The 18,165-nt window shown below is 36.3% G+C and overlaps 1 protein-coding gene and 1 pseudogene across 1 annotated transcript in view; one reads left to right on the forward strand and one right to left on the reverse strand.

Moving 5' to 3' along the window:
• Positions 1-18,165, reverse strand: part of LOC122229956 (arylacetamide deacetylase-like 2) — a 40,207-nt gene continuing 22,042 nt past the window's right edge. The window contains exons 3-5 of the mRNA XM_042955563.1: positions 16,340-16,409; positions 14,345-14,516; positions 1-684 (exon numbers count right to left, since the gene is read on the reverse strand). Coding sequence (XP_042811497.1) covers positions 82-684; positions 14,345-14,516; positions 16,340-16,409 — 845 coding nt within the window. The 3' untranslated portion in view covers positions 1-81. The remainder of the gene's footprint in view (positions 685-14,344; positions 14,517-16,339; positions 16,410-18,165) is intronic.
• LOC122230374 lies at positions 9,716-11,914 on the forward strand (annotated as a pseudogene).

Here is an 18,165-nt window from a genome sequence, read left to right on the forward strand (position 1 = left end):
TGTACCACACCTGTGATAATTTGTATATCACAAATTACAACCCATTAACTGGTGGCCCTATATATTTTATATATATTACATTTATAAATTCTTATCCAGCCAACTAATATACATGTCTTTTATCCTGAGACCTAGACGTAAGTACACTGGTGACACCATCAACGATAAAGCTCCATGGAACCCATTCTCAATATGGTCATGAGTAACTTGAACTCCAACATTTTGAAGTCTTGTGACATACATAAATCCATCATCCCTTACACAATCATACTGACAGGTAAGAATATAGGTTGATGGCAAACTCTGTAACTGAGAATCATTGGCTAACAAGGGAGATGCTCTGATATCCATAAGTGCTGGCAATGAATAATTATGTCTTCCAAGAACTGGTTTGGTATAAACATGGTTTTTTCTATATTTCTTGGGTAAAAGAGTACTCCAGTTAACAAACTTAAACAGGTGTCTTGATTCCAGAGGCATATGTTGGTTTCTTCTGATTGCTTGGGTAAGTGTTTCATCAGTGGTTAAATATGAGCTAATGAGTTTTATGCCCAAGTCCTTTGTTAGAATTATACCACGCTCATGTTCTTGGTGAGATGGCAAACAAGAATCTATTATCTGTAAGACAGGGTAAATTAAAGCTTGAAGCTTGATTTTATGCTTTATTTCAAGATCAATCTGCACCTGAAAAAAACATAATGATGTCCTATAAGCAAAAATTCCAAAACTTCAGGAGGGAGAGATTTAATTTTTAAAACGTAAGCAATCATGAGATAAACAAATCTACATAAATTGATGTGATAATATATTATTTTCACAATATTTATAATGACCTTCAGTGGCATAAAAACTTGTCAAGCTCATTTCAACAGTAAAGTTTTAAAAATGTTGGTTGTGTGTGAAAAAGGGAGAGAGATAGAGACGCCCAGGTATAAAACAAATAAGTCCCAGGGATGTCATGTATAGTGTGGTTACTAGGTTAATAATCCTGTGTTGTATATTTGAATGCTATTAAAATAGTAAATCTCAAATGTTCATATCACAAGAAAAACAATTTGTAGTTATGTGTGGTGATAGATGTTAACTTGACATATTACTATGTTGATCAAGCTGCAATATGTACATCTATCGATTATGCTGTGTACCTGAAACTAACATGATGTTGTATGTCAATTGTATATTGATTAAAAACAAATTTAAAACAGACAATGTCAGGAAGTGAGGCACTACTGGGCTGTACCCAAGAGCAATTTGAGAGACTGGGAGCAGCAGCCACAGGAATCTCAATCCCAGGTGGTGACAGAAGTAGCAGCAACCTGGCTTTGTAACCACTAATAGTACATACCTTGCTAGATTTGCTTTAGCAATTTGATGCCTTATTGTCAACTGGGTTGGCGCATCAAATGAGTTCATTACATTGGGTAAATGGGAAGAGAGAGAGAGAGAGAGAGAGAGAGAGAGAGAGAGAGACATGCATACATACATACATAGAATGAGGTTTTTGTCAAAAATCACCAATGCAAATAATCTAAATAGGATAACCCTGGAGGAAACTGACACTATAAATAAATCTGCAAGAATTATTGACTGAATGAAACCAAAGTGAATGGAAAAAATAAATATAGCTATTGAAATAATATTTTATCATAAATTTGAAAATTAAAATTAAAAATTAGCATTACAATTAAAATATTTTAAAACAGTTTAAAGTTTAAAATAATAGTATTTGGCTGTTAAGCAAGTTCCCAGCAACATACTGTAAATTTTAAGAAACATTATTTAAATGCAGAAGTACAGAGACAGAAAAGAGAAAAAAAGCCAATGGATAGGTAGCTTACCTTCTGAAAGAATGGTGATATTTGGAAAACAAAGGGATGAAATTATTTTTAAAAACCTTGTTGATATTCCATTTGACATACAAGGAGAGAATGTGGAATATGTAACATGGAGCCCTTTTTTCTTTCCAGAGGTGAAGGGGGGTGTCCTGAGGTTCACCTATGACCCTGAGAACCCTAAAGGAGAACCTGAAAATAATTTCCAAAAAGCAAGTGTCTAGGCTAGAGTGTGGCATCTGAGACAATGATATCTGGACAAATGAAAACGCCTGCTGTGACTAGAAGATGTACCTGTAAGTCAACCTCTCACCAGAGTGGCTGGCTGAACTCAAAGGAGGGAATCAACTGAAATCCAAGATGTACCTCAGAAAGGGAAATAGTATCCCACCACCTCTATGATGCTCTCTGAGGGCATTAGAGGCTTCACAAGTTTAGAATGAAAATGAGCCAAGACAATGTTTCCTGACGGAAACTCTCAAATCTCTCCCAAGTGCCCTCATGTAGATAGATGATTTACTGAGCCAAAGTCTACCATCAACATCCCACTGCCAACGTCCCAAGCCTAGACAAGGAAACAAACAGCCCACATCCACAGGGAGAGGGCAAACAGAAACACACCAACCAACACCTTATCTGGCCCTAACTGTCCTTTCTGGAATGTCATATGAAATAAATTGTTTTCCCGCAAATGTGTCACTACTTACTATGTCTATGTCTACGTCCTTACTATATCATTTGTTGCTTTGCCAGTCAATACCTCTTCCTATCTCTCTGTCATCCTTTGAAGCTCATTTTAAAGTTATCTCTTTGAAAATACTGGAAGGGCACCTGCTGGTCAGATCCACCAAGTTTGGCAATTTTACCAATGGTTTTAGCAACCATGTTATCAGTCTAGTATGAATCTTCTTAGATGTTTTCTATATATTTACATATATTTCTAACCAAAAATGTATGATTATGCATGTAAGTAGCTGATCAAAGTTCACTTCTCTATCTTCAAACTCTTCTAAACTTCCAAAACTCTCTAGCTCTTTCAGGTCAATGATCAATTTCCCTTTACCTTTTAAAAATGTATATAATGGATCTCTCTCCTCGATTTTGAATTCCACAAGCACTGATAGTATCTAAGTTGTCATTGTATGTCTTACCAGTTCTAAGATAATAAAAGGCTAAGTATAATATTTTTTAAAAGCAGACAAATAACTAAATCAAAATTGCTGCTCAGTTTCTAATTCTAAGAGGACATTGTGTTCTCTTAGAACCAGAAACCAGAGGACATATGAAGCAATAAGAGACTTATAATGAGTAGGTCCCAACAATAACACTTAATTCTTGAATTATCTATAGCATTGTTCTTTCCTTCTAGATCCACATGGACTCAAAGACAAATGGCCAGAGTGCAAGAATGCAAATAAGCATTAATACTGAACCATAAACATTACTACTGAAAAGCCCTGAATGAACCTTCCTGTAACATAAATGTGAATATCACATTAATGGATACATATTTCTCATTCTGTGAGCAATCCATATGTACCTGGCTGCAAAAAGTGTGTAAGACATTTATCTCAGGATATTATCACTTCAAAAAGAACAAGAATGAAAATACAAAAGCAAAAAAAAAAAATTGTGAGAACACATCTTGCTTGTTGTGGTATCCTTGAGGTTTAAACACTGGTAACTGTTCTTAAATTGTCCACTTAAATTTTTATTATTGTTTTCAGTATAACAAAGACCTCTGGGTAACTCAGTAGAAGGTTACAGAATACATTCAAAAAAGCCCATTCTTATTTTTAATCCCTTCCAATAATTAACATTATTTCAATGAGAACACAATGGATGTGATATATTTCAACTTTTCTTTTGTACTTAAATACCATTAATTCTAAACTCATGAAATCTAAAATACAATTCTCCCATATAAACTATTCCCTCTGCTCCTCTTTTATTAAACCATGCAATTTAAATTTCTAACTGGTTTTTCAAGTTACAGGTCATGCCACTGATAGTATTGTTACCATGAGAGTAGTTTATTAACACCATGGTAAAGACTGATCTCCTCAATCTAGAAAGTTGGCAACAAAATTCGAAACCAGTTCATAAAAGGCTTCTGTATCATACTAAAAAGCTTAGAATGACATGTAGGTCAGAAGGATTTTCACTCCTGCGTTAATTTCTTTATTCACAACTAGCCCCCATTAGTTGGGAATGGTGACTGAGGGGTAGCTGATAGGAAAGACAGAGAAAAACCACTCATGACTTTATGCCCTGCCCAGAGAGCCCTATATCAGTTTACTGACTCAACTGCTTTGAAGCCCATGTATTTGCCTGTCATGAATACTTGTGCCTGACATAAAGCCTGCTCCAGACAGTCTGAAGCATTACTGAATCCTCTCCCATTCCCCAAATGCCCCAAGGCCATCTATTAGGGCAATGGTGCTTTCCTAGAGAATGGCCGGTTCCTCTTGCCTAGCGCATACATTACTGTTCCTGCATTGAGTCCCTCGTTATCCACAGCCCAGCTCAAACCAGTCACTGGTTTGCAAAGGTCCTTACCATCTAGCCCCCTGGTTTAGATGTGTATTATTTAAAGTTCTGCACATCCACAGCAACTTATCCTGTGCTTGTCATCCATAGAAAGATAGATGTATGTAAAATATTAGTTATATATGGAGTTCCCACATCACTACTGATAATCCTGTTCATCAAACTTAGCAGATCTACTATTTTTTAATCCGGTGCACCCAGCTTCATAGCAATTGTGATTGCTTCCCTCACTACTCTTCCTTTTCATTGATCACCCCCACCTCGTACCACATCCAACTTCACCAACACACAGATAGCCAGTGAGTATTTGGGTGACTACGAGCCACCATGAAGGAACTCCAACACAAGAGGACTTTTGGCATCACCCTGGAGCACATGTTCCAACTTTTGTAGGAGCTGGAGAACTCCCACATGGAGCCTACTGTAGTCTGAATGTTTATATTCCTCCAAATTCATACGTTGAAAAGCTAATGTCCAAGATGGTGGTATTAGCCCATGGGGTGGTTGGGACTCCTTAACGTCCAACACTTATTTCACCAATTCCCCCACCCACCACCCCTCTGGTATCATCAGTTTGTCCTCTATGGTTAAGAGTCTATTTCTTGGTTTGCTGCTCTCTCTTTTTCCCCATGATCATTTGTTTTGATATTTAAATTCCACATGAGTGAAATCATATATACAATGGAATGTTCCTCAGCCATAGAAAAGAATGAGATCTTGCCATTTGCCACAAAGTGCCTAGAGCTAGAGAGTATTATGCTAAGATAAATACAACAAGCAACAGTATTTTTTAAAATACAAATGTGATTAAAATTTTTCTATGACTTCACGATGCCCTTGGAGAAAAAAAAAATCAAAAGAGGCATGATTTGCCCCTGCCATCCTTTCTAACATCACTATTCACCGTACTTCCACTGATGTAGTATCTATGCACTTAGTTTTTTGTTTTTGTTTTTGTTTTTTTTTTTTTTTGAACCAGGATTCCAAAAGAGACAAACAGTAACTGCATAAATAGGGAGGGGACAGAATGAATCCGTTCAACTCTTCTCAGCAAGTCGCAAAAACAACTTGATTCCAAGGTGAATAATCAGTTATGGTTCAATTCAGCAGCATGTAGGACCAGTGTCTTTATTTAATCTCTAAATCTTTCCCACAAAGATGTGTTGAGGATAATCTGTAATATCGTGCTGTGTTACACAAGGGGACTGATAAAGAGGCTGCCCTCAGGTAAAACAGGCAGAAGAGAGGCCAAGGTCCAACTCTGGAGTATTCTGAAGGGTGGAGGAAGAAGACAGCAAGAGTACAGGTATGATGGCAGGGTTTGGATATATAAAGATTAAAAAAAAATTATTGTCCCAGATTCCAAAATACTTAGAGTCCAGTTGGGATTGTGCACATGCAACAAATAATAGGATAATCACTGGAGTGTAACTGCTTTGAGTAGTATAGAGGAGGTTCGCCTGTAAGGGTTTCTAGTGCTTATGGAATATCCAGGTGGGGAAAACTATTTGGATACATGGGTTTTGAGCTCATGACAGTGGCATTAGTGGGAGGCATAACTTTAAGAGCCTTTAGCAGATCATTCAGAGCTGAAGTCATGAGACCAAGCAGAGAATGGGATAAAAGCCAGAAGGACCAAACGTTGAGTCCTAAGGAAAATCAGACTCAAAGGAGTGTATAGACCAAGAGTTCATCTCCCATAAAGGTGAATGGAAGAGAAGATAAGAACAGGGAGAGTGAGTATTTTAAGACAAAAGTTGGCAAGAGTTTCAAGTGATGAAAAGAAGTTAAAGAACAACAACAAAAATGCCCTTAGATATAGAAATAATGAGATCCCGGACCTACTTAGCCACAGCAAGTTGAACAAATGGCCAGGGGAGAATACAAAGTGATTAAATGAGGAAGGTATACATTAGGAGTATGTAGAAAAAGAGCTTAAAATGATGAGAGTTGAATATCTGATGTTAGGCTGTAGCAAAACAACTTTCTTACTTACCAAAGTGACCTCCACCTGTAACTCCAGAGTAAGGCAACTTTGTTGTTACTGTGTGTCAGGTAAACAGCTTTCATATGTTGAAAGGTAATAATTTCAAAGCCAGATGAATTTCAGGCTTAACTTGCACTGTTAATAAAGGTCTTTTAGTTTTACAGAACTGAGCAACCTAGCCAATCTTTTATTTAATCTAGCAAACTTACTAAGTCATTTTTTCCCTGAGATGAAGATGTAAATCCCAAGACAAGATGCTTTTCCTAGACACGTCTTCCGCTTGGCCAACACAGGGAGAGAAAGACCTACTGCTAATCGACCCATGAAAGAAGAATGGAAGAATTTCTCTTAGTCTTAATAGAGGGATAATCGGTCCAAGATCTAACAAACGATGACAAAGACCTCCTGAGACTACACAGTGGCTTCAGAAAACCATCTTGATTGTGCTGGCACAGATGGATAGAGGTTTCCAGAGAGCAATGGTGATGCAAGATTGAAATTAACGGAGGACTGGTATTTCTACGTTCAGTGGATTTCATGTAGTCCATGTGACACTGCTATGTTGCGATTACATGGAGATTAATAAACAAATAAATAGTATACCTAGTATACTTAGTATATAAACAAAGAATATAGTATACCTGCTACTGAAAATATCCCAGGTTGAAGGGTGTGTAGTGTCACTTTTTTTTAAGGCATCATCATTAATTAGTCTCTGATTTATATTTACTCTTAAGACTGGTAAAGAAAACATTAAAAATATTTTTAGAGAAGTGGCAAACATATAAGATCATATGTGGCCATAGAAATATGATGTAGAGATGTCACAGAAATATTGTTATAAATCGATCACAAGGCTACGTTGACACCTTATGACAAATGATACAAATTAGTAGGAACAATATATTTAGAAAGGTTAACCTATAAACAAATAGAGATATCTTATATTACCACTACCTTTTCAAATTTCCTACATAGAATCACATAGTTTTTAACAACTGAGAAGGGTGGAACTTAATAATTACTTCAGAGTATTGAATCAATTCATATTATTTTCTAAAATTAAGAAGATGTTTATGCCATAAATAAATAAAAATAATGCATAAATTACTCTAAAATATAATTAGATGAGATGGCCAGGAAATTGAATTTAAATGCTATTAAATTTAAAAAAATTGCTCCTTAAAGTAAAGATTAAGGAACTTTGTTGAGAGAAAGTTTTTCGACTATAGTGATTATTCAGATCATTGTAATTGGTAAGCAACATTAGTAATTTTAGGACACATTATGTGATTTTGCCAGAAAATCTCAGAATTGTAGGGAAAAGATACTCATTTCTCTTTCAGTAAGTAGAAGAGAATTGAAAAATGGACAAAGTCCAAAACAGAAAATTACAGAATACAGAAGAATCTATTTAACTTCTTAATCCACGAAAACATCTTTTTACACTATGAATTACATATATATATACACGAGAACATCTTTTTACACTATGAATTTTATATATATATATATATATATATATATATATTATATATATATATATATATATATATTTGGTATCCATTAGGAAGGATATATCTAATATGTCGCCTGAAGTCTTCTCAGAGTACACAAAAATACCGATCTCTAAATGAGGTATTCTTACTGAAACTGAGCTTTTCAGGCTGTAAATCTGTAACATACTATTAAAGGCTTTGTTGAAACATGAGACTTTGAAAAAAGGGAGGGGTGGTATAATACTTACAAAGTAAAAGGTGATTTTAATTAGCCAGATAAAGAATAAACCTAGCATGGGGAATAAAACTTTTTGATTAAAATACAACTCATGTAGAAAGTTTAGCTGACCATGAAGAATAAGCAACTTAAAGTATGATCATAAAAAACAGGAGGGGCACCTGGGTGGCTCAGTCCGATGAGCGTCCAACTTTAGCTCAGGTCATGATCTCGTGGTTCATGGGTTTGAGACCCACATCGGGCTCTGTGCTGACAGCTCAGAGCCTGGAGCCTTCTTAGGATTCTGTATCTCCCTCTCTCTGCCCTTTTCCCTCTCTCTGTCCCTCTCCCTCAAGAATAAATAAACATTAAAATGTTTTTAAAAAAATAAACAAGAAATGCTAAAGGAAATCACTTTTTTGTTATACTATGTAACCATGTTGAGTTCTGATACAGTATTTTCAGCTGTAAAACAATTTCTTTGATCAGATATATCAGAAAGTTAATTAGATATTATGTTCTTCTACAAGTAGCCAATTCAAAGAATACGATAATGTCAAATTTTAATTCACTTCAAGACAACAACTTGTACTGTCCTACAAATTGTACTGAGAATCTCATCTGTTTTTGGTAGCTGTGTTAATATTCAGGATTGCCCTGCTGGAAAGGTCTTCACATCTTGATGGATCTTTATGGCTAGATCTCATAATCATTTCAAAAGCTTTCTTCATTTACAAAGCCTGGCAAATATTACAAAATGCAAACAGACATTACAGGTGTTAAAGGTGCTTCTTGATCATTATTGGGTAATTATTGGACAGTTTCCAGAATTTCTATATCCATAAAACCAGTTTTCGATAAAATTCAAGATTTGATTGCTGTATGATTTGGTGTAGCGATTCGTATGTAAAACAGGGGACAGTCTCCAATATTCATTCTCTACCACACTTCCCACCCCATCCCAGCAAGATTTTTCAAATAAGTGATGTATTAATTCAAATACATAGCAAATTAGTTTAGGTTGGAAGAGGCCTCGGGAATCAACAAGTCTAATGGCTTACAAATTTTTTTTTGGTAATGAAATTCTGCAGAGCCAAAGGTGAAACTTTGCTAACTACTGCCATTCTGGCTCCACAATAGGGTTTTGTATGTGTATGTGGTGTTACAGATTAGTATACATGCATATGTATATGTACACTTTCATATTATGAATGTGTGTATCTCTCTTTGCAATGTGCATATGTATATATAAAATATAAATATATGTGTCTGTATATAATTTTCTTCTGAGTGGTCTGAGTATTTTATTTTCATTCCTAATTTTTTTTTTAATGAGCAAGATTCTGGGTTTGTGAAGAGGTGGAAATTTGGGAAGAGTGGAACACCTGGAGATGGTTTCAAAGCCCTGTGCACTTGGCCCATACCTTGCCCTATCCATGTCTTCCCTATCCTTTTATAATTACCTGCTAATCTAGGACATTCTCCTTTGGGGGTTGGGCATTGCAACGAGATGGTCTCTTGTGCTGCACTATGAGCAGAATATGCTGGATTTATTAACTACACAGGAAAACAGATTTTGATGGTGTGTGCCATGAAATTGAAGCAGAAAAAGATCAGGTGACCAGAAGGAATGCAGACATTTCCTCCAATCCAATTTATTTATGACTCTATTCCCTACACGTGTGAAATCCAATCCTTATCGTCCTACCTGGATAAAGTGTCCACAGGAAATCAGTCACCATATCAGTCACCAATCAGAGAAATGATTTCACAGTTCATCATGCAGGAGAACTGATACTGGCTGTTACCCCAGCCAATACCAATCTTACAAACTAAGATCATGGAAGATAACTAAATAAGTTGATTCTCAGGGTGCCTGGTTGGCTCGGTCAGTTAAGCGTCAGACCCTTGGTTTGGGCTCAGGTCATGATCTCACATGCTGACAGCACGGAGCCTGCTTGGGATTCTCTCCCTCTCCCTTTGCCCCTCCTCCACTCATGCTGTGTCTGTCAGAAAAGAAAGAAAGAAAGAAAGAAAGAAAGAAAGAAAGAAAGAAAGAAAGAAAGAAAGAAAAGAAAAGAGAGAGAGAGAGAAAGGAAGGAAGGAAGGAAGGAAGGAAGGAAGGAAGGAAGGAGGAAAGGAGAGGAAAGGAAAGGAAAGGAAAGGAAAGGAAAGGAAAGGAAAGGAAAGGAAAAGAAAGGAAAGGAAAGGAAAGGAAAGGAAAGGAAAGGAAAGGAAAGGAAAGGAAAGGGAAGGAAAGGAAAGGAAAGGAAAGGAAAGAATTTGATTCTCAAGGTCTGAAAACTACTGGAGTCATCACCAAACTAGACTTTATAGACGAAGAAACAGATGCCAGAGATGTCCTAGAGAACAAGATGCTGCCTCTTCACAGGGATTATGTGATGGTGGCAAACAGAAGCTGGAAGAATATATATGGGAAGGAGGAAAGGATATTGTTTCTCTCACATTCAGCTTACAAACATATTGCCAGTCAGATGGGGACCCCATACTTGCAGAAGTTCCTTAATCAGCAACTTACCAACCACATTTGACATAATCTGCCAAACTTCAGGAACAAATTAGAAGGACAGTTGTCCTCCACAGAATGACAGAATGTGAAGTAGGAGCCTACAAACACTTCAAGCCAGAAGAGCCCACCAGGAAGACCAAAGCATTGCTGTAGGTAGGTCAACAATTTGCCGTGGACTTTGAGAAGAGAATCACAGTGTGAGGGGATCAAGTAGTTACCCTGGAATTCTCAAAGGGCTTTAAATCCATTGTATTTTCTATGAAGGCTTTCCTTCTGAGACAGTAAAGATGGGGTTCAGTGAGAAAGAACTGTGAAGAGAAATAACCTATGCAATCAAAAACATACACTGTATCAGGACAGGGTTGTTTACTCAAGACATGGCATTTTGAGCAATAGTCAAGAAACAAATTGCAAACCCTTCCTTAAGGTGTGTGGATCTGGGAAAACAAATATTTATCAACAGTGTCAAAAAGTACACCAAACAAAAAAAGACTGGCAAACTTCCCCAGACTCTTCAAGTAAATGGAAAGGATGATTGGTGACCACATTTGACAGCAGAAGGGAAGACAAAGTACTAGGTCCTGATATTGATTGACATCCAGTCTCCTACACCAACACTAGTCATAAAGATTTCATAACTTTGCAAATGTTCAGCAGAGAATCAGTCAGGTTCACAAGAAAAATAGATTTGGAAATTAAGTAATTTGAAAGATGCAGCTAACCATCAGCATCAGTGGCATCATGAAAGGAGGCTCTAAAGGATACTGGTTTATATTTACCCCTGAAAGTTTGTCCTGGTACAAAGATGACAAGGCAAAAGCAAAGAAGTATGTATTTCCCTGGGACAACCTGAAAGTCTGGGATGTGGACAAGAGCTTTATGCCTAGCGAACACATACGTATATTCTTTAATAAAGAACAAAGGGCTGTATACAAAGACTGTTGCTTCCTTGAGCTGGCATGTGATTCACAGGAGGATGTAGGCAGCTGGAAGACATCTCTACTAAGAACTGGGGTTTCTCCTGATGAATCTTTTACTGCAAATAATGAGAATAGCCAAGGAGAAAACTTTTCCATGGACCCACAAGTGGAGAGACAAGCAAATATCACTCATAACCTGATAGATTCCTACATGTCTACCACCCACAAATGTGCCAACATCAAATTCCCAAAATGATAATGCACTTGCTAATCAAAAATGTTAAAGATTTTTATAACTTCAGAGCTCTTCGCACAGCTTGGTTCTTTACAGGACCAAAATACTCTGATGAAGGAATCTGCTGAGCAGCCTCAGCACTGAGATGAGATATACCAAACTCTTAAAAAAGCCCTTGTGATCATTGGTGATATTAACACTGGCACTACCTTCATCCTAGGGATTTCTGTGGATGGCTCCTGGAAACAGCACTCCTGTAGGTCACCACCTCCAAGTCCCACAACCTACAACAGACATTGAGTGCTCCCCTCATATGGCCCACATGGCCCACATCTCTCCCAAGGTCTGCCCCTGCCAATCCTCTCCTGCACCCCACTTGGGAGCTACCCCAGTTCCGTTCCGGCTGACCCCTTACTTCTTTTTCCCAACAGCAACAGTTCACTTGGAGTACCTCTGCAAGTTTCCTCTCAACCCACAAGAGTCCCTCCCAATGTTCTAAGTCATTCCCCCAAATTTTGAGTGAGGGCAAACCCATGACTCTTTTGAGTGTCTCTTTGAGTCTCTCTTTGCATATGTAACATCAAACTTTGGTGCCGCCAATGATGAAGCTAGTAAGCCTTGATGACTTGGGCTCAGGAAACACAGACAACTAATTGACTTGTGTGACTGGCCTGTGTCTGATTTCCCCACAATCACATGGTGGAAATTACCTAACTTAGTCCCTCTTCAACATCCCTCTATAAGTTTGACTTTTAGGAGCTGAGTGTCATTTGGACAAATGAATTCATCTTGTGACTTCTGATTTCAGCTGTGAGCTTTCTATTTTCCTCACCATTCTTCTCCTTTAAAGAACAAATAAATATATTTATGATTAGGTTTTCTGAAAAAAAATTGGAGGAGGAGTTGGGATGCTTCCCAAATGATTGAATGAGGCCAGTATAACTTTATGTCAAAACCTGACAAGGGGTGCCTGGGTGGGTCAGTCAGTTGAGTGTCCAACTCTTGATTACAGCTCAGGTAATGATCCTGGGACATGGGATTGAGCCCTGTGTAGGGCTCCACATTCAGTGTGGGGTAAAATTCTCTCTCTCTCTCTCTCTCTCTCTCTCTCTCTGTCTCTTGGGGCAACTAGGTGGTTCAGTTGGATAAGAATCCAACTTTATCTCAGGTAATGACCTCATAGTTCATGGGTACGAGCCCCATGCTGGACCCTGCAATGGACTCCACATTGGTATCTGCACTGACAGCTCTGAGCCTAGAGCCTGCTTCAGATTCTCTGTCTCCTTCTCTCTCTGCTCCTCTGCTGCTTACACTCTCTCTCAAATTAAATAAACATTTTTAAAAAAAGGACTCTCTTTCTCTACCCCCACACCTTCTTGCCTGTGCTCACTCATTTGCTCTCTCTCTCTCAAAAAAAAAAAAAAAAAAAAAAACTTTGACAAAGAACTTTTAGAAGATAGACATCAATCCCTCAAATCTTTAATTTCAGCAAAAAGAAACCAGCAAAATATAATAGCTTTAAGTCATCATGACCAGGGAGGCTCATAATTTTACATCTGAAAGTCAACTGACATAATTTACTACATCAAAAGAATAAAGGAGAAAAATCACACTGTAATATCAATAGATCCATTAAAAACATTTAGCAAACTTAATACCTATTTATGCAAACACTATCATCAAATCAGGAATAGTAAAGACTTTCTCAGCCTGACAAAAGCCAACTATAAAACGCTTTTAGTTAACATCATATTTATTGGTGAAATATTGAATGATTTCCTTCTAAAATTCAGAGAATGACAATTGTATTCAATATAGTCCTGGAAGCCCTAGCTAGTGCACTAATTAATAAAAGAAAAGCATAAAGATTAAAAAGGAAGAATTAAAATGGTCTCTAGTGGCAGGAGATAGGACTATGTAGAATATCCTAGGAAACATTAAAAAAAACCCTAGAATTTATAAGTGAAAATTTTAAGGATATGATTGTAAAAGGTCAGTGTAAAACGCAAATGATTTCTGAATACTTTCAAAGAGGCACTTGAAAAATATTATTTTACATGAAAATTTTCCCAAATAATTCAGGAATAAATTTAAGAAAAGATTTGTAAGATTTCTACACTGAAAAAGGAAAATACTGAGGAAAGTGAAGAGGACTTAAATAAAAAATGACATAAACCATGCTCTTTAATTGGAAGTACCAGGATTATTAACCTATAGATTCAACACAATACCATACAAAATCCAAATTAGCTTTTTTGTTTTTAGAAATTGACAAGATATCCCAGTATTTTTATGGAAAAGATTTAGAGTATTAGAAACAATTTTGAAGAAAGACCAAAGCTGGAGTCAGAATAGTATCAGGCATAAGAACAGACAAACAGGTCAATGGAACAAAAGAGAGGATTCAGAAATAGTCATATTGATAGTTAAATGATCTTAGACTCCAGTATCACTGTAATCCAATGAGAAAGTATGGTCTTTTCAACAAATGATGCTGAAAGAACTGGTTATGTGTATAGGAAAAAAAATAATTTGTGACCTCTACCTCTCAGAATAAAAATAAATGCAACATACCTGTTGAGTCACAGCTGCTGCCAAATTGCCCCCAGAACTGTCTCCTGAAACACAGATTCGGGTGGGATCCACTCCATATTTTCTAAGAATTTTATCTTGAAGAAAAAATTTGACTGCAGTGAAACTGTCTTCAAACTGAGCAGGAAAATGATGTTGAGGAGCTAGTCTATAGCTTTAAAAAAGAATGATTTATTTAAACAATTTTTTTATAATATACCATTTATGGTTGTATCTTTCCATGTAGTTTTTCAATACCAAATAGATGCAATTTAACACCAGTTTCTATTTTTAATCTGTCAAAAAAATCACACTTGAGTTTTCCACTAACTCCTTAGTATATGGAAAAAAAAAAGAAAAGAAAATTCATATAAAGGTTTTCAACCTTGTATCTACATTCCGCGGATAGCATTGTGTGTGAGGGGTAAGGAGATATTAGGAACTCCCGACAATTGTAAGCATAGTTTTTAGTCCACATGCATTTTAGATTGGAGATACTCTATAGTTTATACCATATTCTCAATGTAACTGGAGGTCCAAACATTAAAAAAAATTATTGAAAGAGCACCATGGATGTTTGAGGACAGCAGATCTGAGAGATTATTATAGGGAAAGTGTTACATTTTTCAAGATCATGTGGATAAAAATCCTACATGCTTGCAATGTATATATCTCACCAAGGATAATGTCAAGGGGTTGATTTTAGATAAAAATTTTGAAATATAAATAACCTTTTAGTATGCTGGGAAGATTGTTTGTTTCTGATGAATTCATTTCTGAGGCAAACTATCACACTATTCTTTTAATGGATACAAATGGATTTTTTCCCCCACTATGTACATGGACCAGTAAACATAGGAGAATGGTTCTATCAGCCTGTTATCTATCAGGGCTAACTTTTTTTCTCAAGCTCTTTAGAAAAACAAAATTTGTAAATATCTGTACTTAACATTAAATGTTAGTGTGATGATCCTTAAAATTTTATCATAAACTATCTTTAGAAAATCCTAAACAAAGTATGTTGGTATCTATTACTTTAAATGCAGTATATTTAGACGTTAGGGCAAAGAACACAAATCATAAGGATATGATAAAATATATAAGCCAGAAACAGACATATCACTATATTAAAATAGATTTAAAATGATAAGTTTTAGATTACTTCAAAAGTTATGGAGGTATAAAGGATATATCCTAATGTTATAAATGAGAAGTATCCCTGAAAATAGGAAGTTCTAGCCACTGCGAGTAATCAAAACAAACAGCATTGGCAATCACTCTTTAGATGACCAAATTGTCACTTTAGTTTTCTCTCTAAACTTTCATAGCTTCCTAGCTAAAAATCAAAACAAAACAACAACAAAAAAAACCCAAATCTATGTCACTATTACAGATTAGAAGTCTGTAAGTATGTTTTTGTTACTATGGACTAGGGAAGAGAGGTACGAAAAAATCCCTCCTGGGGATGTGGGCTTCAGAAATACAGACTGCATAAGTATGAGAAAATATTGAACTGTCCTGACACATTCTGATATTTTCTAGCAAAATCCAGAAGGTAAAATTCACTTTTCCTGAGAATGACTTAAAATTCTTAGCTGATCCCAACCTTTACCTCCTACATTACTCCAAACAAGAATTATTATAAAACATTTTATTACCAACCCAAATATAATCTACCATCCCAAATTTGTAGGATTTATTTATATCTTCTTATCTAGCTATGTTACTTGGGGCTTGAGTTGGGACCTGAGTTTTAAGTGTCTAGAGCAAAAGTGTATCCAAAAATGCTCACTCAGGGATGTTACTCAGAGATTTCCAAAATCACAGAAGAATATGAGATAGTGGACTCTTCAGGAATGGTTTACATTGCAATGGTGATAAATAAATAGAATAATTTTTTTAAATTGATATTTCAGGCATAGCTAACTTGATTTGGAAATCAAACCTCTACCTGGTGAAGGCAGAAATCATAGTAGCCAAAGAAAAACATTCTCTTACTCCAATCCTACAACAACAGCATTGAGTTTGTTTGCAGTCCATCTATTCAGGGAGTCATAAGCACTCTGCTCTGGAATGAAGAAAGAAATGTGAGAGTACTTTTGGTAAAAAAAACAAAAACAAAAACAAAAAACCACAGCAACAGAAATGCTTGTAGCTATGAACTTGGAAAGAAATGTGAGTGTTATATAGAAACCTAAATTTCCCACTCCATTTCTATTCAGAGGGACCAGAATCAGCCTGACACAGTCTGGAGGAGTGTCTCCTCTGTCACTGTCTCCAGTGATGAAAAGATGACTTTGCAGATTGGTGTTTTGAGGAAGGGAAAGTAGCCTTGGGCCATTCTATTTTTTCTATTTGCATCCGCTGCCTGTACACAATGATTCTCCCAAGAAATTTTTGTGGCTTGTTGCGTTTTACTCTGCTTGCTTTTTCAGGCAGCAAGTTCCATAGGGAGGAACTGCGTGGCTGGTTAGCAGGGCCAGCCACGACAGATGAGTCAATCTAACTCAGTACCTAAATACACTTTCTCCCAAAGCCTTCTTTAGAAATAATGGTTATGTTTTGACTGTTGTTTATTTGAATTTTGTATATAATCTTCAGTTGGTTCAGAATTTGGGGGGAAAGAAAATAATAGATACACTGACTCTGTAAAACCACAGCACTCAATAATACGGTTCCTTGAATCTCCATATTCTTTGCATGTCACATTAGGAAATGGTGTAATAACCTTGGTATTGAAGACAGAGTCTAAAGAAAAGTAACTTAATTTTGAGAGAGCCTCTGGCGAGTGATAGATTTCCAAAATCACAGAAGAATATGAGATAGTGGACTCCTGAGGAATGGTTTACATTGCAATGGTGACAAATAAAGAGAATTATTTTTTTAATTGATATTTCAGGCATAGCTAACTTGATTTGGTAATCAAACCTCTGCTTGGTGAAGCCAAAGAAAATTATTCTCTTACTCCAATCCCACAACAACAGCATTGATTTTGTTTGCAGTCCATCTATTCAAGGAGTCATAAACCTTCTGCTCTTACATGTTCATTTTAGCACACAAGGCATCCCCTCTCTCCCTAGTACACATGTGTCTCTAACCCCAGGTACCTCCAAACCCAATTTACCAGTAACCTGGCCACATAACTTTGGCAACTCTGTGACATCTGCTACTACTTTATTTACCACAACATCCTAGAAATTCAGAGAAGCTGTTCCAAGATGTCTCCTGCACATTAACAAAACTTCAAATTAAAAACTAATTAAATACTGGGTATGTGAATACCATGAAAACAGAAAAGTAAATCAACTAGCCTTTTAGGTAGATAAATGTTTTCATTCAAGACTGAGTTGATAATATGCAAGAAAAGGCAATGGGTGGATGAACACCAAAATGTACAAGACATAAGAAGTCACTGATACCCACAATGAAAGACCCTCAATGATATATTTCAAACCTGTCTTCATGTTATCTCCCAATACTTTTTATTTATCATAAAGCAAAAGTCATTTTAAGTTTTTTGTTTCCTATTCTTTATCTCCAGCTGTCCGAAGTCACACCATATTTCTGATAAAACTTGTTGGCTCATGTTTTTCCGTCTTCAATGTCCAATTACTGAATTTATATCACTTGTAGAACTCAGGTAGAAACAGGAAGGTATTAGTATTGAGGATTAAAAATAACAACCACTGTTTTATGTAAATAAATTGACTAGAGAAAGATATTCTTATATTTCTTAGTTCTCAAAACAACTTCAAGTTATAAAGAAGAAAAAATAGGAAGCCTAGGAAACAAAAAAGGAAAAGTGAAATTTATAAATAAATAGT

The sequence above is a fragment of the Panthera leo genome, chromosome C2 (assembly GCF_018350215.1).
Source record: "Panthera leo isolate Ple1 chromosome C2, P.leo_Ple1_pat1.1, whole genome shotgun sequence".
Taxonomy (NCBI): Eukaryota; Metazoa; Chordata; class Mammalia; order Carnivora; family Felidae; genus Panthera; species Panthera leo.